This window comes from Procambarus clarkii, chromosome 5 (genome assembly GCF_040958095.1).
Source record: "Procambarus clarkii isolate CNS0578487 chromosome 5, FALCON_Pclarkii_2.0, whole genome shotgun sequence".
Lineage (NCBI taxonomy): Eukaryota > Metazoa > Arthropoda > Malacostraca > Decapoda > Cambaridae > Procambarus > Procambarus clarkii.
Window position 1 is genome coordinate 51,190,059 of NC_091154.1, and position 15,386 is coordinate 51,205,444.

A 15,386-nucleotide genomic window follows, 5' to 3' on the forward strand; every position below is an offset into this window, starting at 1 on the left:
ATGCGTTGGCTAGTGTTCGCAGGTGTTCTCGTCTTCCAAGACTATTATGACCAAAACGAGACAATAGAAGTTGATAATAAGTTGAGAAGATGAATAAATACATAGCACTTGATCATATAATTAACGTTTTCATTAACAGTGCCTAGCACACTGTTTGTACTACTGTGTTTGTTAACAGAGCGCCCTCTTATCAGAGAAGGGAACTCTCAGGGGAAAAGTGCCAAGCCATTACGATTATATAGCACTTGGAAGGGTTCAGGATAAGGATTTGGCATGGCACAGGGGGAGGGGGGGGGGAAGGAATCCTGCACAACCACTTGGACGATCGGGTATTGAACGCTGACCTGCATGAAGTGAGACCGTCGTTCTACCCAAGCCCAAGTGGTTGGACTCTTATCAGAGAAGACATCCCTTATTAGAATAACAAGGTGCAAACCGTACCACCATACATTTGAAATCTATTTATATACAAGAAGGTATATTGGGTTGTGGGAGTATATAACATTGGTGTTCTTACATTCTTCCTAAGTCACTAATACGCATAGCATTTCGGGCAGGTCCTTAGTCTCAACAGATAAGTTTGTTAAGAGGGACATTGTAGCAAAATTGAAGTTCAACATAATAACTACAATATAAATTGACGGAAACTATTACACTGAAGAAGTTGCGTGTCTTAAGTACTATTATTGGAGGAGTTGGTAGAAACAAGATACAGTGTGAATTTGAAGCACATTTAAAAACAAGGTTTTGTACATGTAAATAACACAGATAGATAACAATCCAAGATCCAAGCAAATGTAAATGGCTTAGCTTTATGAACCTTTGGGTTACGGTCCTGAGCCCATTAGATGTACAATTTCTATATAATCGGTTTTTGCCGATGAAGGAGGCAAATTAATTATGCACCATACTCAACCTGTGAGTAGTGGTACAAAACAAAAAGATTACATGGTCATAAACAGTCTTAATCAGACCTCATTGGATATTTTTACATTATCAATTATACATTATCAATTATACAACTAACTTAAGTAAAATAACAACCAATAAACAGACTGCTTGCACTGCAACTTCTATAGAAGTTACATTATATTTTATAACATTGGAGATCAAAATTTGTTTTAATACCAAAAATATTTGTCAATACTATTTTATATTACAGAGCAATAGAGGAGTTACTGCTGAGTCTACACCGTTAATACATTCATGAGCTATAAGAGAAATGTTGATAGATCATATTTCTTGTTGTTCAGGAACCTCTTGTGGTAAAACGCCAACACTCCTTAAGGAAAAGTGAGGTGCTTATCTGTTTTTCCTCATAACAGTCCCGTAACTCAGACTCAACATTTTCAATTATTATTAACGTCTGTTTCAAAATGACATATAAATTTAATACGTAAACATGAAAAAATAGTTTTAATACATAAGGAAACAAATAGTTATATAAGTTAATATATTAGCTATATCACAAAAAAATATAATCCAGTCTTCGATTAACTAAATGTTTTAAGAATGTTTCATACAGCTATTCAACAACATTCACACCCTAAATATTTAATGTATATAAATTTAATTTTTAAACATGAAATAAAAAAAAAATTAACATAAAAGAAGAAACTAATGTTAGAAAAGACAACATTTGCCAAATTACATAAAGAAATACATTTACTATTCTTGGGTTAAACATTGCTCATGTGCCTCTTGACCCATACTTGCAACTTTTCTTTCTCAGAATCCTATGGAAACGTTGTTGCAGGTTGCAACAACGTTTTGTGTTTGCTGGGTAGCTCACCCCATAGTGTGATCACTATATTCTGAGTTTTCAGTTGCATATTGGCTTGAGGACCATTCAAGCTTGTTCGTAATCATTAATATTACAGTATATTAATATATTTTATTACAATATTAATATTACAATCCTGTTTCAATTCTTCCTCCGTGGTCTAGCACTGTCACACACACACACACACACACACACACACACACACACACACACACACACACACACACACACACACACACACACACACACACACACACACACACACACACACACACACACACACACACACACACACACACACACACACACACACACAGGGGGGCCTCGTAGCCTGGTGGATAGCGCGCAGGACTCGTAATTCTGTGGCGCGGGTTCGATTCCCGCACGAGGCAGAAACAAATGGGCAAAGTTTCTTTCACCCTAAGTGCCCCTGTTATCTAGCAGTAAATAGGTACCTGAGAGTTAGTCAGCTGTCACGGGCTTCTTCCTGGGGTGTGTGTGTGTGTGTGTGGTGTGAAAAAAAAAAAAAGTAGTTAGTAAACAGTTGATTGACAGTTGAGAGGCGGGCCGAAAGAGCAAAGCTCAACCCCCGCAAAAACACAACTAGTAAACACACACACACACACACACACACACACACACACACACACACACACACACACACACACACACACACACACACACACACACACACACACACACACACACACACACACACACACACACACACACACACACACACACACACACACACACACACACACACACACACTCACACACTCACACACACACAATACAAGTGTTGTATTGGTTGACTCTTCAGAGGTTGCATGGCGTTTCACCTTTCTTTTTTTGATGTCTTCAACAAAACCATTAAAGAAGCCGTTGTTGACTAGGGCCTGCCTTACCCTACAGAGTTCTTCGTCGACCTGAGAGAGAGTCCCAGCTTGGTGCCAGGCCCCAGCACGTGACAGAGTAGTAAGGGAGAGGCCGTGACAATGACCACCACAATGTCTTACCAACCAAGCAAGTAGACGTTGCTCCTGGACATCGTTCGAGGCTAAAGTTCGCTCTAAGGGAAGACTGGTAAATGGAGTGATTATATCCTCCTGTTGCCAGGCCAGTTGGCTGTGAGCGTCTCACAGATGCCGTCGCGGTGGTAGCGTGAACTATAGTGTCAACACCACACCACAGTTCGCCACAGTGACCTCCGTGACCTCACTGTGGTTGGCAGCTGCCCTCACCACCTCCAGGCCGCTCACTACCTCCCCGAAGACACAGGGCCACAGTGGCCCTCCCTCAGCACAGTCCCTGGTGATGATGACGAACTGGGCGCTGCGGGCAGGCCACAGCCCCCAGCGGGAGAAGACAGCCCCCGCGGCGCCTGAGGACTCGTACTCCGCCTTCAGATCAGGCAGCAGTGAGGCTCCGCCCTCGCCATCATTGCTCTCGTAGTCTCCGCCCACCACCCACTCCTCTGGCTGCCCCTTGTTCCACACCCACAGTAGTTTAGTGCCTGTGTAGCTGTGACCCAATTCGCCGGTACATAACAGCATGAACTGTCTAGCCAGCCCAGTGTCAAGGGTCAGCTGGATGGTGACCCTCCCTCGTGTTGACCCCGCCCACTTGAGGTCAAGGAACGCCAGGGTGGAGGACGAGGCCTCCACAACGTCCTCATACTGAAAAAATATATATTAGGATAATTACAGAAGTTAATTATTAAGACAACTAAAGACGAATACAAGTGTGTTAATCACTTAGGAGAGACTCATAGGTGTAATGCAGTAACCTCAGGGTGTGGGCTAGTGTGGGTGTGGGCGTGTGTAGGTGTGGGCGCACCTTGAGGGTGTGGGCGTGTGTGGGTGTGGGCGTACCTTGAGGGTGTGGGCGTGTGTGGGTGGAGGCTGAGGCAAGAGTGGGTGGAGGCAGAGCTGACCATCTTGTAATGTTATCCTGGCAGAGCGGCGGCCATCTTGGTCTTCCTGGACGGCCAACACCAGTCCCGTCTCCACCAGCCTCCTGACGGGCGCCCTCATCCTGCGGAGGTCCTCAACCTGTGGGCAGTGTAACCCCCCATTATCTCCTGTGGGCAGTGTAAACCCCATTATCTCCTGTGGGCAGTGTTAGCACCAATATCACCTGTGGGACAGTGTCAGCCCCATTATCACCTGTGGGCAGTGTCAGCCCCATTATCTCCTGTGGGCAGTGTAACCCCCATTATCACCTGTGGACAGTGTCAGCCCCATTATCAAATGAGGACAGTGTCAGTCCCATTATCACCTGTGGGACAGTGTCAGTCCCATTATCACCTGTGGGCAGTGTCAGTCCCATTATCACCAGTGGGCAGTGTTAGCACCAATATCACCTGTGGGACAGTGTCAGCCCCATTATCACCTGTGGACAGTGTCAGCCCCATTATCACCTGTGGGACAGTGTCAGTCCCATTATCACCAGTGGGCAGTGTTAGCACCAATATCACCTGTGGGACAGTGTCAGCCCCATTATCACCTGTGGGACAGTGTCAGCCCCATTATCACATGTGGACAGTGTCAGCCCCATTATCACCTGTGGGCAGTGTCAGCCCCATTATCACCTGTGGACAGTGTCAGCCCCATTATCACCTGTGGGCAGTGACAGCCCCATTATCACCTGTGGACAGTGTGAGCCCCATTATCACCTGAGGACAGTGTCAGTCCCATTATCACCTGTGGGCAGTGTCAGCCCCATTATCACCTGTGGGCAGTGTCAGTCCCATTATCACCTGTGGACAGTGTCAACCCCAATATCACCTGTGGACAGTGTCAGCCCCATTATCACCTGTGGACAGTGTCAGCCCCATTATCACCTGTGGACAGTGTCAACCCCAATATCACCTGTGGACAGTGTCAGCCCCATTATCACCTGTGGACAGTGTCAACCCCATTATCACCTGTGGACAGTGTCAACCCCAATATCACCTGTGGACAGTGTCAGTCCCATTATCACCTGCAGGCAGTGTCAACCCCATTATCACCTGTGGACAGTGTCAACCCCAATATCACCTGTGGACAGTGTCAGCCCCATTATCACCTGCAGGCAGTGTCAACCCCATTATCACCTGTGGACAGTGTCAACCCCAATATCACCTGTGGACAGTGTCAGCCCCATTATCACCTGTGGGCAGTGTCAGTCCCATTATCACCTGTGGACAGTGTCAGCCCCATTATCACCTGTGGGCAGTGTCAGTCCCATTATCACCTGTGGGCAGTGTCAGCCCCATTATCACCTGTGGGCACTGTCACCCCATTATTCAAACCCATCTTATTTGCTGACGACACAACTTTCATTTTCTCCAGTCCTGACCCTCTTGCTCTGAGTGTCACTGTAAATACTGAACTAAATAAAGACCATCTTTGGCTAACTGCTAACAAACTCACCGTCATTATTGACTAAACTTTCTATGTTTTGTTTGGTAATAAATTCTCAAATGAAAATAATCTAAGAATAAACAATATAAAAATCAGTAGTAAAGTTGATGCTAAATTCCTTGGTGTCCTCATCGATAACAAGCTGAATTTCCAGGGACACATTCTAAATATTGCAAAAAAAGTTTCTAAAACAGTTAGCATTCTTTCTAAGATCAGATATTATGTACCTCCCCTTGCCCTGGTGACGCTCTATTACTCTCTCATCTATCCTTATCTCAACTATGGTATTTGTGCTTGGGGTTCTACTACCCAAAATCATTTACGTCCTCTAATTACCCAACACAAAGCTTCTATTAGAACAATATCTAACTCTGGCCCCAGAGAGCACTCGGTACCCTTACTCAAATCTCTGAATATGTTAGATATTAAGTCACTGCACATCCTCTCATGTGTTCTCTATATATTTAAAACTCTGAATTGTAATGTCAATCCTGACCTTAAATGCTTCTTAGAAGGTTGTAACAAAACCCATGGGCCAGGTCACCAGAGACAAATACGTATTTGATATTTCAAGAGTACGACTTAATCAGACTAGAAATGCTCTACAAATCAAAGGACCCAGAATGTGGAATGACCTTCCCAATCATGTCAAAGGCTGTACCTCTCTCAACCAGTTTAAGATGAAAACTAAGTACTACCTAATTAACTCCATGTAGCCTATCTTACCCCTAAATGTCAACCCATGTCTTACTATTTTTAAACAATGCTGTTTGTTGACCAACTTGTATATTGGCTATTTTCTACCATGTTCCCCCCCTTTTATCTTTATTTTTTTCAACGCAATTTATACTTTAAATTCAATTACTATTAAGTTTTAGTCTAAGTGATTTTTCCCCCTCTGACCTTGCCTGAAACGCTGTGAGTACTAGTGGCTTTAGGTATTGTATGTACTAGCTCTATCTATATATCCAACATTATGTTTGTAACTAATCTTCTACGCGTGTACTTTTACCTGAATAAACGTTTGATTTGATTTGATTATCACCTGTGGACAGTGTCAGTCCCATTATCACCTGTGGGCAGTGCCAGCCTCATTATCACCTGTGGGCAGTGTCAACCCCATTATCACCTGTGGCCAGTGTCAGCCCCATTATCATCTTTGGGCAGTGTCAGCCCCATTATCACCTGTGGCCAGTGTCATCCCCATTATCACCTGTGGACAGTATCAGCACCATTATCACCTGAGGGCAGTGTTAGCCCCATTATCACCTGCGGACAGTATCAGTCCCATTATCACCTGTGGGCAGTATCAGCCCCATTATCACCTGTGGACAGTATCAGCCCCATTATCACCTGTGGACAGTGACGAAAAACCCGACACCATGTACTAATATTTAATACAATAGGCAAATAATATTACTTGGTTGTATAAACTAGTTTACTCATAGAAAATGTAGTCTATAGTGGGATTTTTCCGTCAGTAGAAAACGGGATATCATTGCCACATCGCTATTAATTTCACCAGTTATTCTGCTGGGAATAATTCTTAATACAGCAGTCTTTGGACTCCTAACATCTCACTTGAATGAGCTTAATTATTAGTACCAAAATAGAGTAAATGTGACCTTTCTATCAATTATTGACATGTGGACAAGAGATAGCCAGGTTGTCAGTGGAAGGGAGGCATCAGTGGTCAGCCATTGTTTATCAACAAGGTCGCTGGAGGAAGTCTTGCTCCTATAGTTCCCTTGAACAACGGAGTTACAGGACTAATAGTGATCCTGTTATCAACTCCAATCACGTCTACTCTAAGGGAAGTATATTACCGAAACCCTTATTATCTCTAAAGTCCTGGCCAGTTATGTTAGGTATATGTAGGGCGAACCGGTTAGCACAAACAGCAGCGACCAACACACAGTGAGTAATATTCTCATCACTTCATTAATATAACAATATTTGCCTTGATATAACTGTCATATATATTTATAGGATTCCTGCCATTATTACAAGTGCCCTTAGACAGGAACAGTTGAAGAGGGCACAGAACGGTTACTTGGTACACCAGCACATGGTGTTGATACCAGCCTCAACAATAAGGATTATTTGGTACCATCATCCTTGTTTATACCTGGGGGACAAGGCCGACCATACAATACTATCATTCTTGTTTATACCTGGGGGACCAGGCCGATCATACAATACCATCATCCTTGTTTATACCTGGGGGACCAGGCCGATCATACAATACCTTTATCCTTGTTTATACCTGGGGGACCAGGCCGATCATACAATACCATCATCCTTGTTTATACCTGGTGGACCAAGCCGACCATATAATACCATCATCCTTGTTTATACCTGGTGGACCAGGCCGACCATACAATACCATCATCCTTGTTTATACCTGGGGGACCAGGCCGACCATACAATACCATCATTCTTGTTTATACCTGGGGGACCAGGCCGATCATACAATACCATCATCCTTGTTTATACCTGGGGGACAAGGCCGACCATACAATACCATCATCCTTGTTTATACCTGGGGGACCAGGCCGACCATACAATACCATCATCCTTGTTTATACCTGGGGGACCAGGCCGACCATACAATACCATCATCCTTGTTTATACCTGGGGGACCAGGCCGACCATACAATACCATCATCCTTGTTTATACCTGGGGGACCAGGCCGACCATACAATACCATCATCCTTGTTTATACCTGGGGGACCAGGCCGACCATACAATACCATCATCCTTGTTTATACCTGGTGGAACAGGCCGACCATACAATAAGATAAGGCCTCCCTATTTTAATTACTAATAAATATAGTCTAATACTGTAGTGAATGTTAGTCAATCAGTTTTGATTGACTACATATATAAATTTAATATTACCTCCCCCCCCCCCCCCGCCTCCTAATGTGTAAAGGAGTCAATTTGTGAGAATTTGAAGAAATAAAGTCTACTTAAATTATCACACAATTTGCTATCGAAATATATATAAAATATAAATTCTATATAAATTTATAAAAATTAAGTAAATATATATCCCACAAGTCGGTTCCCCACAAACGTTGTCAGCTCCATTATCATCTGTGGGCAGTGTCATCCCCATTATCACCTGTGGACAGTATCAGCCCCATTATCACGTGCGGACAATGTCAGCCCCATTATCACCTGTTGACAGTATCAGCCCCATAATCGCGTGCGGACAATGTCAGCCCCATTATCACCTGTTGACAGTATCAGCCCCATTATCACCTGTGGACAGTGTCCGCCCCATTATCAATTGTGGGCAGCGTCAGACCCATTATCACCTGTGGGCAGTGTCAAACCCCCTTTTCATCTGTGGGCAGTGTCAGCCCCATTATCACCTGTGGGCAGTGTGTGTCCCAGTTTCACCAGTGGGCAGTGTCAGCCCCATTATCACCTGTGGGCAGTGTCAGCCCCATTATCACCTGTGGGCGGTGTCAGCCCCATTATCACCTGTGGGGAGTGTCAGCCCCATTATCACCTGTGGACAGTGTCTGTCCCATTATCACCTGTGGGAATTGTCAGCCCCATTATCACCTGTGGACAGTGTCAGCCCCATTATTACCTGTGGGCAGTGTCAGTCCCATTATCACCTGTGGACAGTGTCAGCCCCATTATTACCTGTAGGCAGTGTCAGGCCCATTATTACCTGTGGGCAGTGTCAGACCCATTATCACCTGTGGGCAGTGTCAGCCCCATTATTACCTGTGGGCAGTGTCAGCCCCATTATCACCTGTGGACAGTGTTAGCCCCATTATCACCTGTGGGCAGTGTCAGACCCATTATCACCTGTGGGCAGTGTCAGACCCATTATCACCTGTGGGCAGTGTCAGACCCATTATCACCTGTGGGCAGTGTCAGCCCCATTATTACCTGTAGGCAGTGTCAGACCCATTATCACCTGTGGACATTGTTAGCCCCATTATCACCTGTGGACAGTGTCAGTCCCATTATCACCTGTGGGCAGTGTCAGACCCATTATCACCTGTTGACAGTTTTAGCTCCATTATCACCTGTGGGCAGTGTCAGACCCATTATCACCTGTGGACTGTGTCAGACCCATTATCACCTGTGGACAGTGCCAGCCCCATTATCACCTGTGGGCAGTGTTGGCCCTATTATCACCTGTTGGCCGTGTCAGCCCCATTATCACCTGTGGGCAATGTCAGCCCCATTATCACCTGTTGGCAGTCTCAGCCCCATTATCACCTGTGGGCAATGTCAGCCCCATTATCACCTGTTGGCAGTGTCAGCCCCATTATCACCTACGGGCAGTTGGAACTCAATTATTGTATGTAGAATACCTGTCATAAACTTACTGTTAACTGGGAGATTCCTCCAGTAATCTTTTCGACTTTCTCCATGATGGTGGAGTCTGAGTCTCCCAGGTGGACGGGAACAGCTGTAATGACACCTGTCTCTGTGGTCATCATCTCCAGGGCCATCCTGATGGTCTCCTGCACCTGTCAATACCAACACAATGAGGATCAATAATTTAAAAACATAAGAATACATGAAACGAAAAAAAAGCTATTGCCCCATGAGGCAGCTGCTATTTATATCCACCTAAACTCATTTATATGTATGTCTATCCTTCGACTAAAACAATGCAGTAACCCAATGTTCATTACGATTCCCGGTATGATTTGTTCAACAAATAAATAAACTGGTCTTCAAACCAGTATTTAACGAGGTCTTTCTTGAGTCTAAACGTATGAAATTAAATATATATATATATTTTGTGTTGATATATTTACTTATTTAGATCCTGTTTGAAATACACTTTCATCAATATTTAGAATCATATTCCCTCTTACTTTGTTTTCTAGCGAATGTAACTTTGATTTTTGTTTTAATCTGTTCGTGTATGTGGTATCTGATTCCTGATGTTAACTTTGTCAACTTTCTCTGGGCGCGTTCAAGTGAATATATGTTCTTTGTGTAATATAGTCACCAAAACTGAACTATGTGAACTAAATGGCGCCTATCAAGAGCAAGATTCGCAAACAACTGCCAGGTGTTATCAAGCAGTGTTACACTAGGCATGGAACAAACAACTGCCAGGTGTTATGAAGCAGTGCTACACTAGGCATGGAACAAACAACTGCCGGGTGTTATGAAGCAGTGCTACACTAGGCATGGAACAAACAACTGCCAGGTGTTATCAAGCACCTGGCAGTGCTTGATAACTATATACACTAGGCATGGAACAAACAACTCCCGGGTGTTATCAAGCAGTGTTACACTAGGCATGGAACAAACAACTAAATTTGTTGTGTGAACTAAATGGCGCCTATCAAGAGCAAGATTCGCAAACAACTGCCAGGTGTTATCAAGCAGTGTTGTTACACTAGGCATGGAACAAACAACTGCCAGGTGTTATGAAGCAGTGCTACACTAGGCATGGAACAAACAACTCCCGGGTGTTATCAAGCAGTGTTACACTAGGCATGGAACAAACAACTGCCAGGTGTTATCAAGCAGTGTTACACTAGGCATGGAACAAACAACTGCCAGGTGTTATCAAGCAGTGTTACACTAGGCATGGAACAAACAACTGCCAGGTGTTATCAAGCAGTGCTACACTAGGCATGGAACAAACAACTCCCGGGTGTTATCAAGCAGTGTTACACTAGGCATGGAACAAACAACTGCCAGGTGTTATCAAGCAGTGTTACACTAGGCATGGAACAAACAACTGCCAGGTGTTATCAAGCAGTGTTACACTAGGCATGGAACAAACAACTCCCGGGTGTTATGAAGCAGTGCTACACTAGGCATGGAACAAACAACTGCCGGGTGTTATGAAGCACTGCTACACTAGGAATGGAACGATCATTGTGAAGAAGGAAAGAACAGCAAAAAGATACTAAATAAAGTGTGACCAATAACTACTGGCCTTCTTTACTGAATGTGGTTTATCTGAAAATCAGAATCCGCCCAATACCAATACTGAAAGTAACTCATGAGCGACTGAGCCTAACCCAACCTTGTCCAAGGTGCTGTCATTCGCTCTACTGGGTAAATAATGTTCTCTCATCCATAAAAGTTCCTAACTAATCAGTAAAGTCTCCTTGTACTTATGTAAGCATCTACCTCAGTCTCATAGTAAAATCTTACTCATATGTATAATCTTACCCTGTTATCTTTAAATTTAATTGTAATTTGATTTATACCCTGAAAACACAAACCGAAACTGTCTCTATTTTCCGCTTGTTACAACTTGTAATAAAGTTCTCATAAAGGATATCAGGGAAGGTAATAATACCTTCCCTGATATCCTTAAAAAAGCAAGAGTAACGCCAGTTCATAAAGGAGGTAATCCGGCAGACATAAACAATTATAGACTAATATCAAACCTACCCATATTATAAAAAATATTTGAATAAATTATCTACAAACAGCTCTACTCCTATCTCGTAAAATTCGACATACTCAGCCCCTGTCAGTTTGGCTTTCGCTCTCAAAAGAGTACCAACGATGCAGTTATTAGTCTCCTTGATATAATTTACTCAGCCCTTGACAAAAATGAGTTTCCGATTGAACTCTTCATAGACCTTTGAGAAAGGCCTTTGATACTGTTAATCACAACTATCTCTTACTTAAACTCCATCATTATGGAATCCGAGACCTTGCCCTGAACTATATCTGATTCTATCTTAGTGATAGACTCCAATGTGTAACCATCAATGAGATAACCTCTCCCACTCTACCATTAACCGTAGGGAAGCCACAAGCAGCATCCCAGGACCTCTCTTATTTCTTATATACATCAATGATCTGCCTAATGTCTCTAACATTCTTAAACCTATATTTTTGCTGATGATACTACTCTCAACTACTCAGACCCAAACCCACACACACATTATATAATGTTGTGAATAATAAATTTAAAAAAGTTCCCTTATGGATGTCAACCAACAAACTCACACTAAACATTGAAAAGAACCACTACATCTTATTTGGAAGCAAATCAACAAATGCAATTCAGCTTCAGATAGGAAATGTTAACATCAGTAATAAAAAGGATGGAAAGTTTCTTGGCCTATACTTAGACAAGAGACTCAACTTCAGTACCCACATTCAACACATAACTAAGAAAGTCTCCAAAACAGTTGGTATACTCTCAAAAATCAGATATTATGTTCCTAACTCTGCTCTCATTATATTATGCACTAATCTATCCCTATCTTAATTATGGTATCTGTGCATGGGGTTCAACCACTGCAAGCCACCTCAAGTCAATCATCACCCAGCAAAAATCTGCTATCAGAACAATAACAAACTCTGTTTTCAGACAACACTCAGCCCCCTTTGTTTATTTTCCTAAATATGTTATACATAAACTGACTCCACACATTATCTTGTGGCAACTACATTTACAAAACCCTGTTCTTAAATGCAAACCCTTCTGTGATTCTCTTCCTGGACAGATGTAATAGGACTCATATTCACCATACCAGAAATAAATATCTCTTTGATATCCCCAGAGTTAAACTTAATCTGTGTAAACACTCTATGCAAATAAAGGGGCCTAGTCTATGGAAGTCACTCCTTAATGAATTGTAAAGCTGTCCAACTTTTGCGTCATTCAAAAACAAAAACAAAAAGTACCTAATTTCATCTTCATAGTTTCCTACCTAGTGCTTTAAACTCGCACTGTATCTAATGCTATCCGATTCCCCTAAGCCAAACAACTTTACCATTGTGATCATTGCTGTCATCTTATATGTGCTCAGGATGCCTTATTGTGCCTATTAATTTTTGTCAATTTATCAATCAAGCTGTCAATGCTATCAATCAGAGCTATCGATGTTCTTTAATATACCTACCACTCTCTCTCTTATTTTTTTTCTTACAATGTACCTGTTAACATTTTATAAATTTTGCTAAAATTTACTTACTTAATATTATTTGTTAGATTAAGGACCTGCCTTATTTATTTATTTATATATATAAATAAATTAATAAATAAATAAATAAATAAATAAATAAATAAATAAATAAATAAATAAATAAATAAGATATTGTTGAAGAATGACATTTGATCCCCTTATTATTGATGCTTGTAGAAATATATCCACAGCTTGCTTTCTCCCTTCATATATGTATTGGTTTTATGGCTTCTGCTCCCTATTAACCATGATTCCCAGAACTTCCTTACATTCACACCTCCCAATTTCAACATCGTCACGCTGATATCTGAGAATCCATCATTATCACCTGAGCTCTGAACCCTACATTATTCAGCATTGATGTGAACGCGCCAATCGGTCGTTCATTCTGCAAACCTGTCTTGGAGCCCCCTTGTACCTATTTTGTGTCTTCTAAATATATTTCATGTTCAATTTTCGTGTCGTCGGTATATTTCACATGTTGTGTATGGTGGGGGGGGGGGTGTTTGTGTGTGTGTTTGTTTGTGTGTGTGTTTGTGTGTATTCACTTAGTTGTGCTTACGGGGGATGAGCTCTACTCTTTCGGCCCGCCTCTCATCTGTCAATCAACTGTTACTACTATTTTTTTTCTCCACACCACACACACACACACACACCCTAGGAAGCAGCCCGTGACAGCTGACTAACTCCCAGGTACCAATTTACTGCTTGGTAACAGGGGCATAGGATGGTTATCTTGAGGTTATCTTGAGATGATTTCGGGGCTTTAGTGTCCCCGCGGCCCGGTCCTCGACCAGGCCTCCACCCCCAAGAAGCAGTCCGTGACAGCTGACTAACACCTAGGTACCTAATTTACTGCTAGGTAACAGGGGCATAGGGTGAAAGAAACTCTGCCCATTGTTTCTCGCCGGCGCCTGGGATCGAACCCAGGACCACAGGATCACAAGTCCCGCGTGCTGTCCGCTCGGCCGACCGGCTCCCTCTCTGGAAACTTTCTTTCATCTTTAGGATGAAAGAAACTCTGCCCAATGTTTCTCGTCGGCGCCCGAGATCGAACCCAGGACCACAGGATCAAAAGTCCAGCGTGGTGTCCGCTCAGCCACCGTGTGTGTGTGTGTGTGTGTGTCTGTGTGTGTGTGTGAGAGAGAGAGAGAAAGAGAGAGAAAGGGGGGAACTATCAGGAGAATGCGTCAAGCCACCGACTATAATACATGAGAGAGAGAGACAGACAGACAAACCTTGACTGCGGCGCGGACAGTGTTGATATCAGGGAAGACATCTTGACAGGTCTGGAGCCAGTCTTCTGCCTGCTGGTTGACCTGCTCGGTCCTGGCTATGGCAGTGATGACCCTGTGAGCTGTTGTGGGTGTGTCGAGGCTCCCTAATGTGGCGTGCAGGTGCGTCTTCTCTTCCTGTCCTCGTGTGGTCATCTCCGCCACACTGGCGTCCTCCTGGTCCAGGAGCCTCATGGCTGACATGTTCTGCTCTACCAGACCATTGAGTCTATCCTGGAGTTGGAGGTGGTGAGTCTTCCAGTCTCCCAGCTGGCCCCGGTACTCTCCCAGCTGGCACAGTGTCTCCTCACACCTTGCAATGAGTCTGTTGATGCTGATCTTCTCCTCCTGCATCAACGACCACAGCTTCCTGCTGATGCCTCCTGGGGAAGCTTGACAAGGTGTTGGAGGCCCTGAAATAAGCTTAGTACCAATCAGCTTCCTGACAAGAGCCTCAACACAGTAGCTGACAGGAAACTGTGTCGCAGTTGCGGCGCGGAACTTGACACAGCAGTTGGGGCACTTGAGTGTTCCGTAGGTGATCGCGCGTTCGAGACACAGAGAGCAGAAGGTGTGGCCGCAGGGCAGCGTCCGTGGCCGCCTCTCTGCCTCGTCGTAGGTGTCCCAGCACACACCACAGTCCTCAGGGTGGGTGTCCTGTGAAGACAAATTCAACTGTACCTCCAGCATGGTGTCCTGTGAAGACAACATCTACTGTACCTCTGGCTGGGTGTCCTGTGGAGACAACGTCTACTGTACCTCCGGCTGGGTGTCCTGTGGAGACAACGTCTACTGTACCTCCGGCTGGGTGTCCTGTGGAGACAACGTCTACTGTACCTCCAGCATGGTGTCCTGTGGAGACAACGTCTACTGTACCTCTGGTTGGGTGTCCTGTGGAGACAACGTCTACTGTACCTCTGGCTGGGTGTCCTGTGGAGACAACGTCTACTGTACCTCCAGCTGGGTGTCCTGTGGAGACAACGTCTA

The 15,386-nt window shown here is 43.9% G+C and overlaps 1 protein-coding gene across 1 annotated transcript in view; it reads right to left on the reverse strand.

Moving 5' to 3' along the window:
* Positions 1–717: 717 nt before the first annotated feature.
* The window catches only part of LOC123749057 (uncharacterized), a 195,356-nt gene continuing 180,687 nt past the window's right edge, over positions 718–15,386 (reverse strand). Inside the window, exons 5-6 of the mRNA XM_069302370.1 lie at positions 3,658–3,837; positions 718–3,462 (exon numbers count right to left, since the gene is read on the reverse strand). Of these exons, the coding sequence (XP_069158471.1) occupies positions 2,953–3,462; positions 3,658–3,837 (690 nt within the window). The 3' untranslated portion in view covers positions 718–2,952. The remainder of the gene's footprint in view (positions 3,463–3,657; positions 3,838–15,386) is intronic.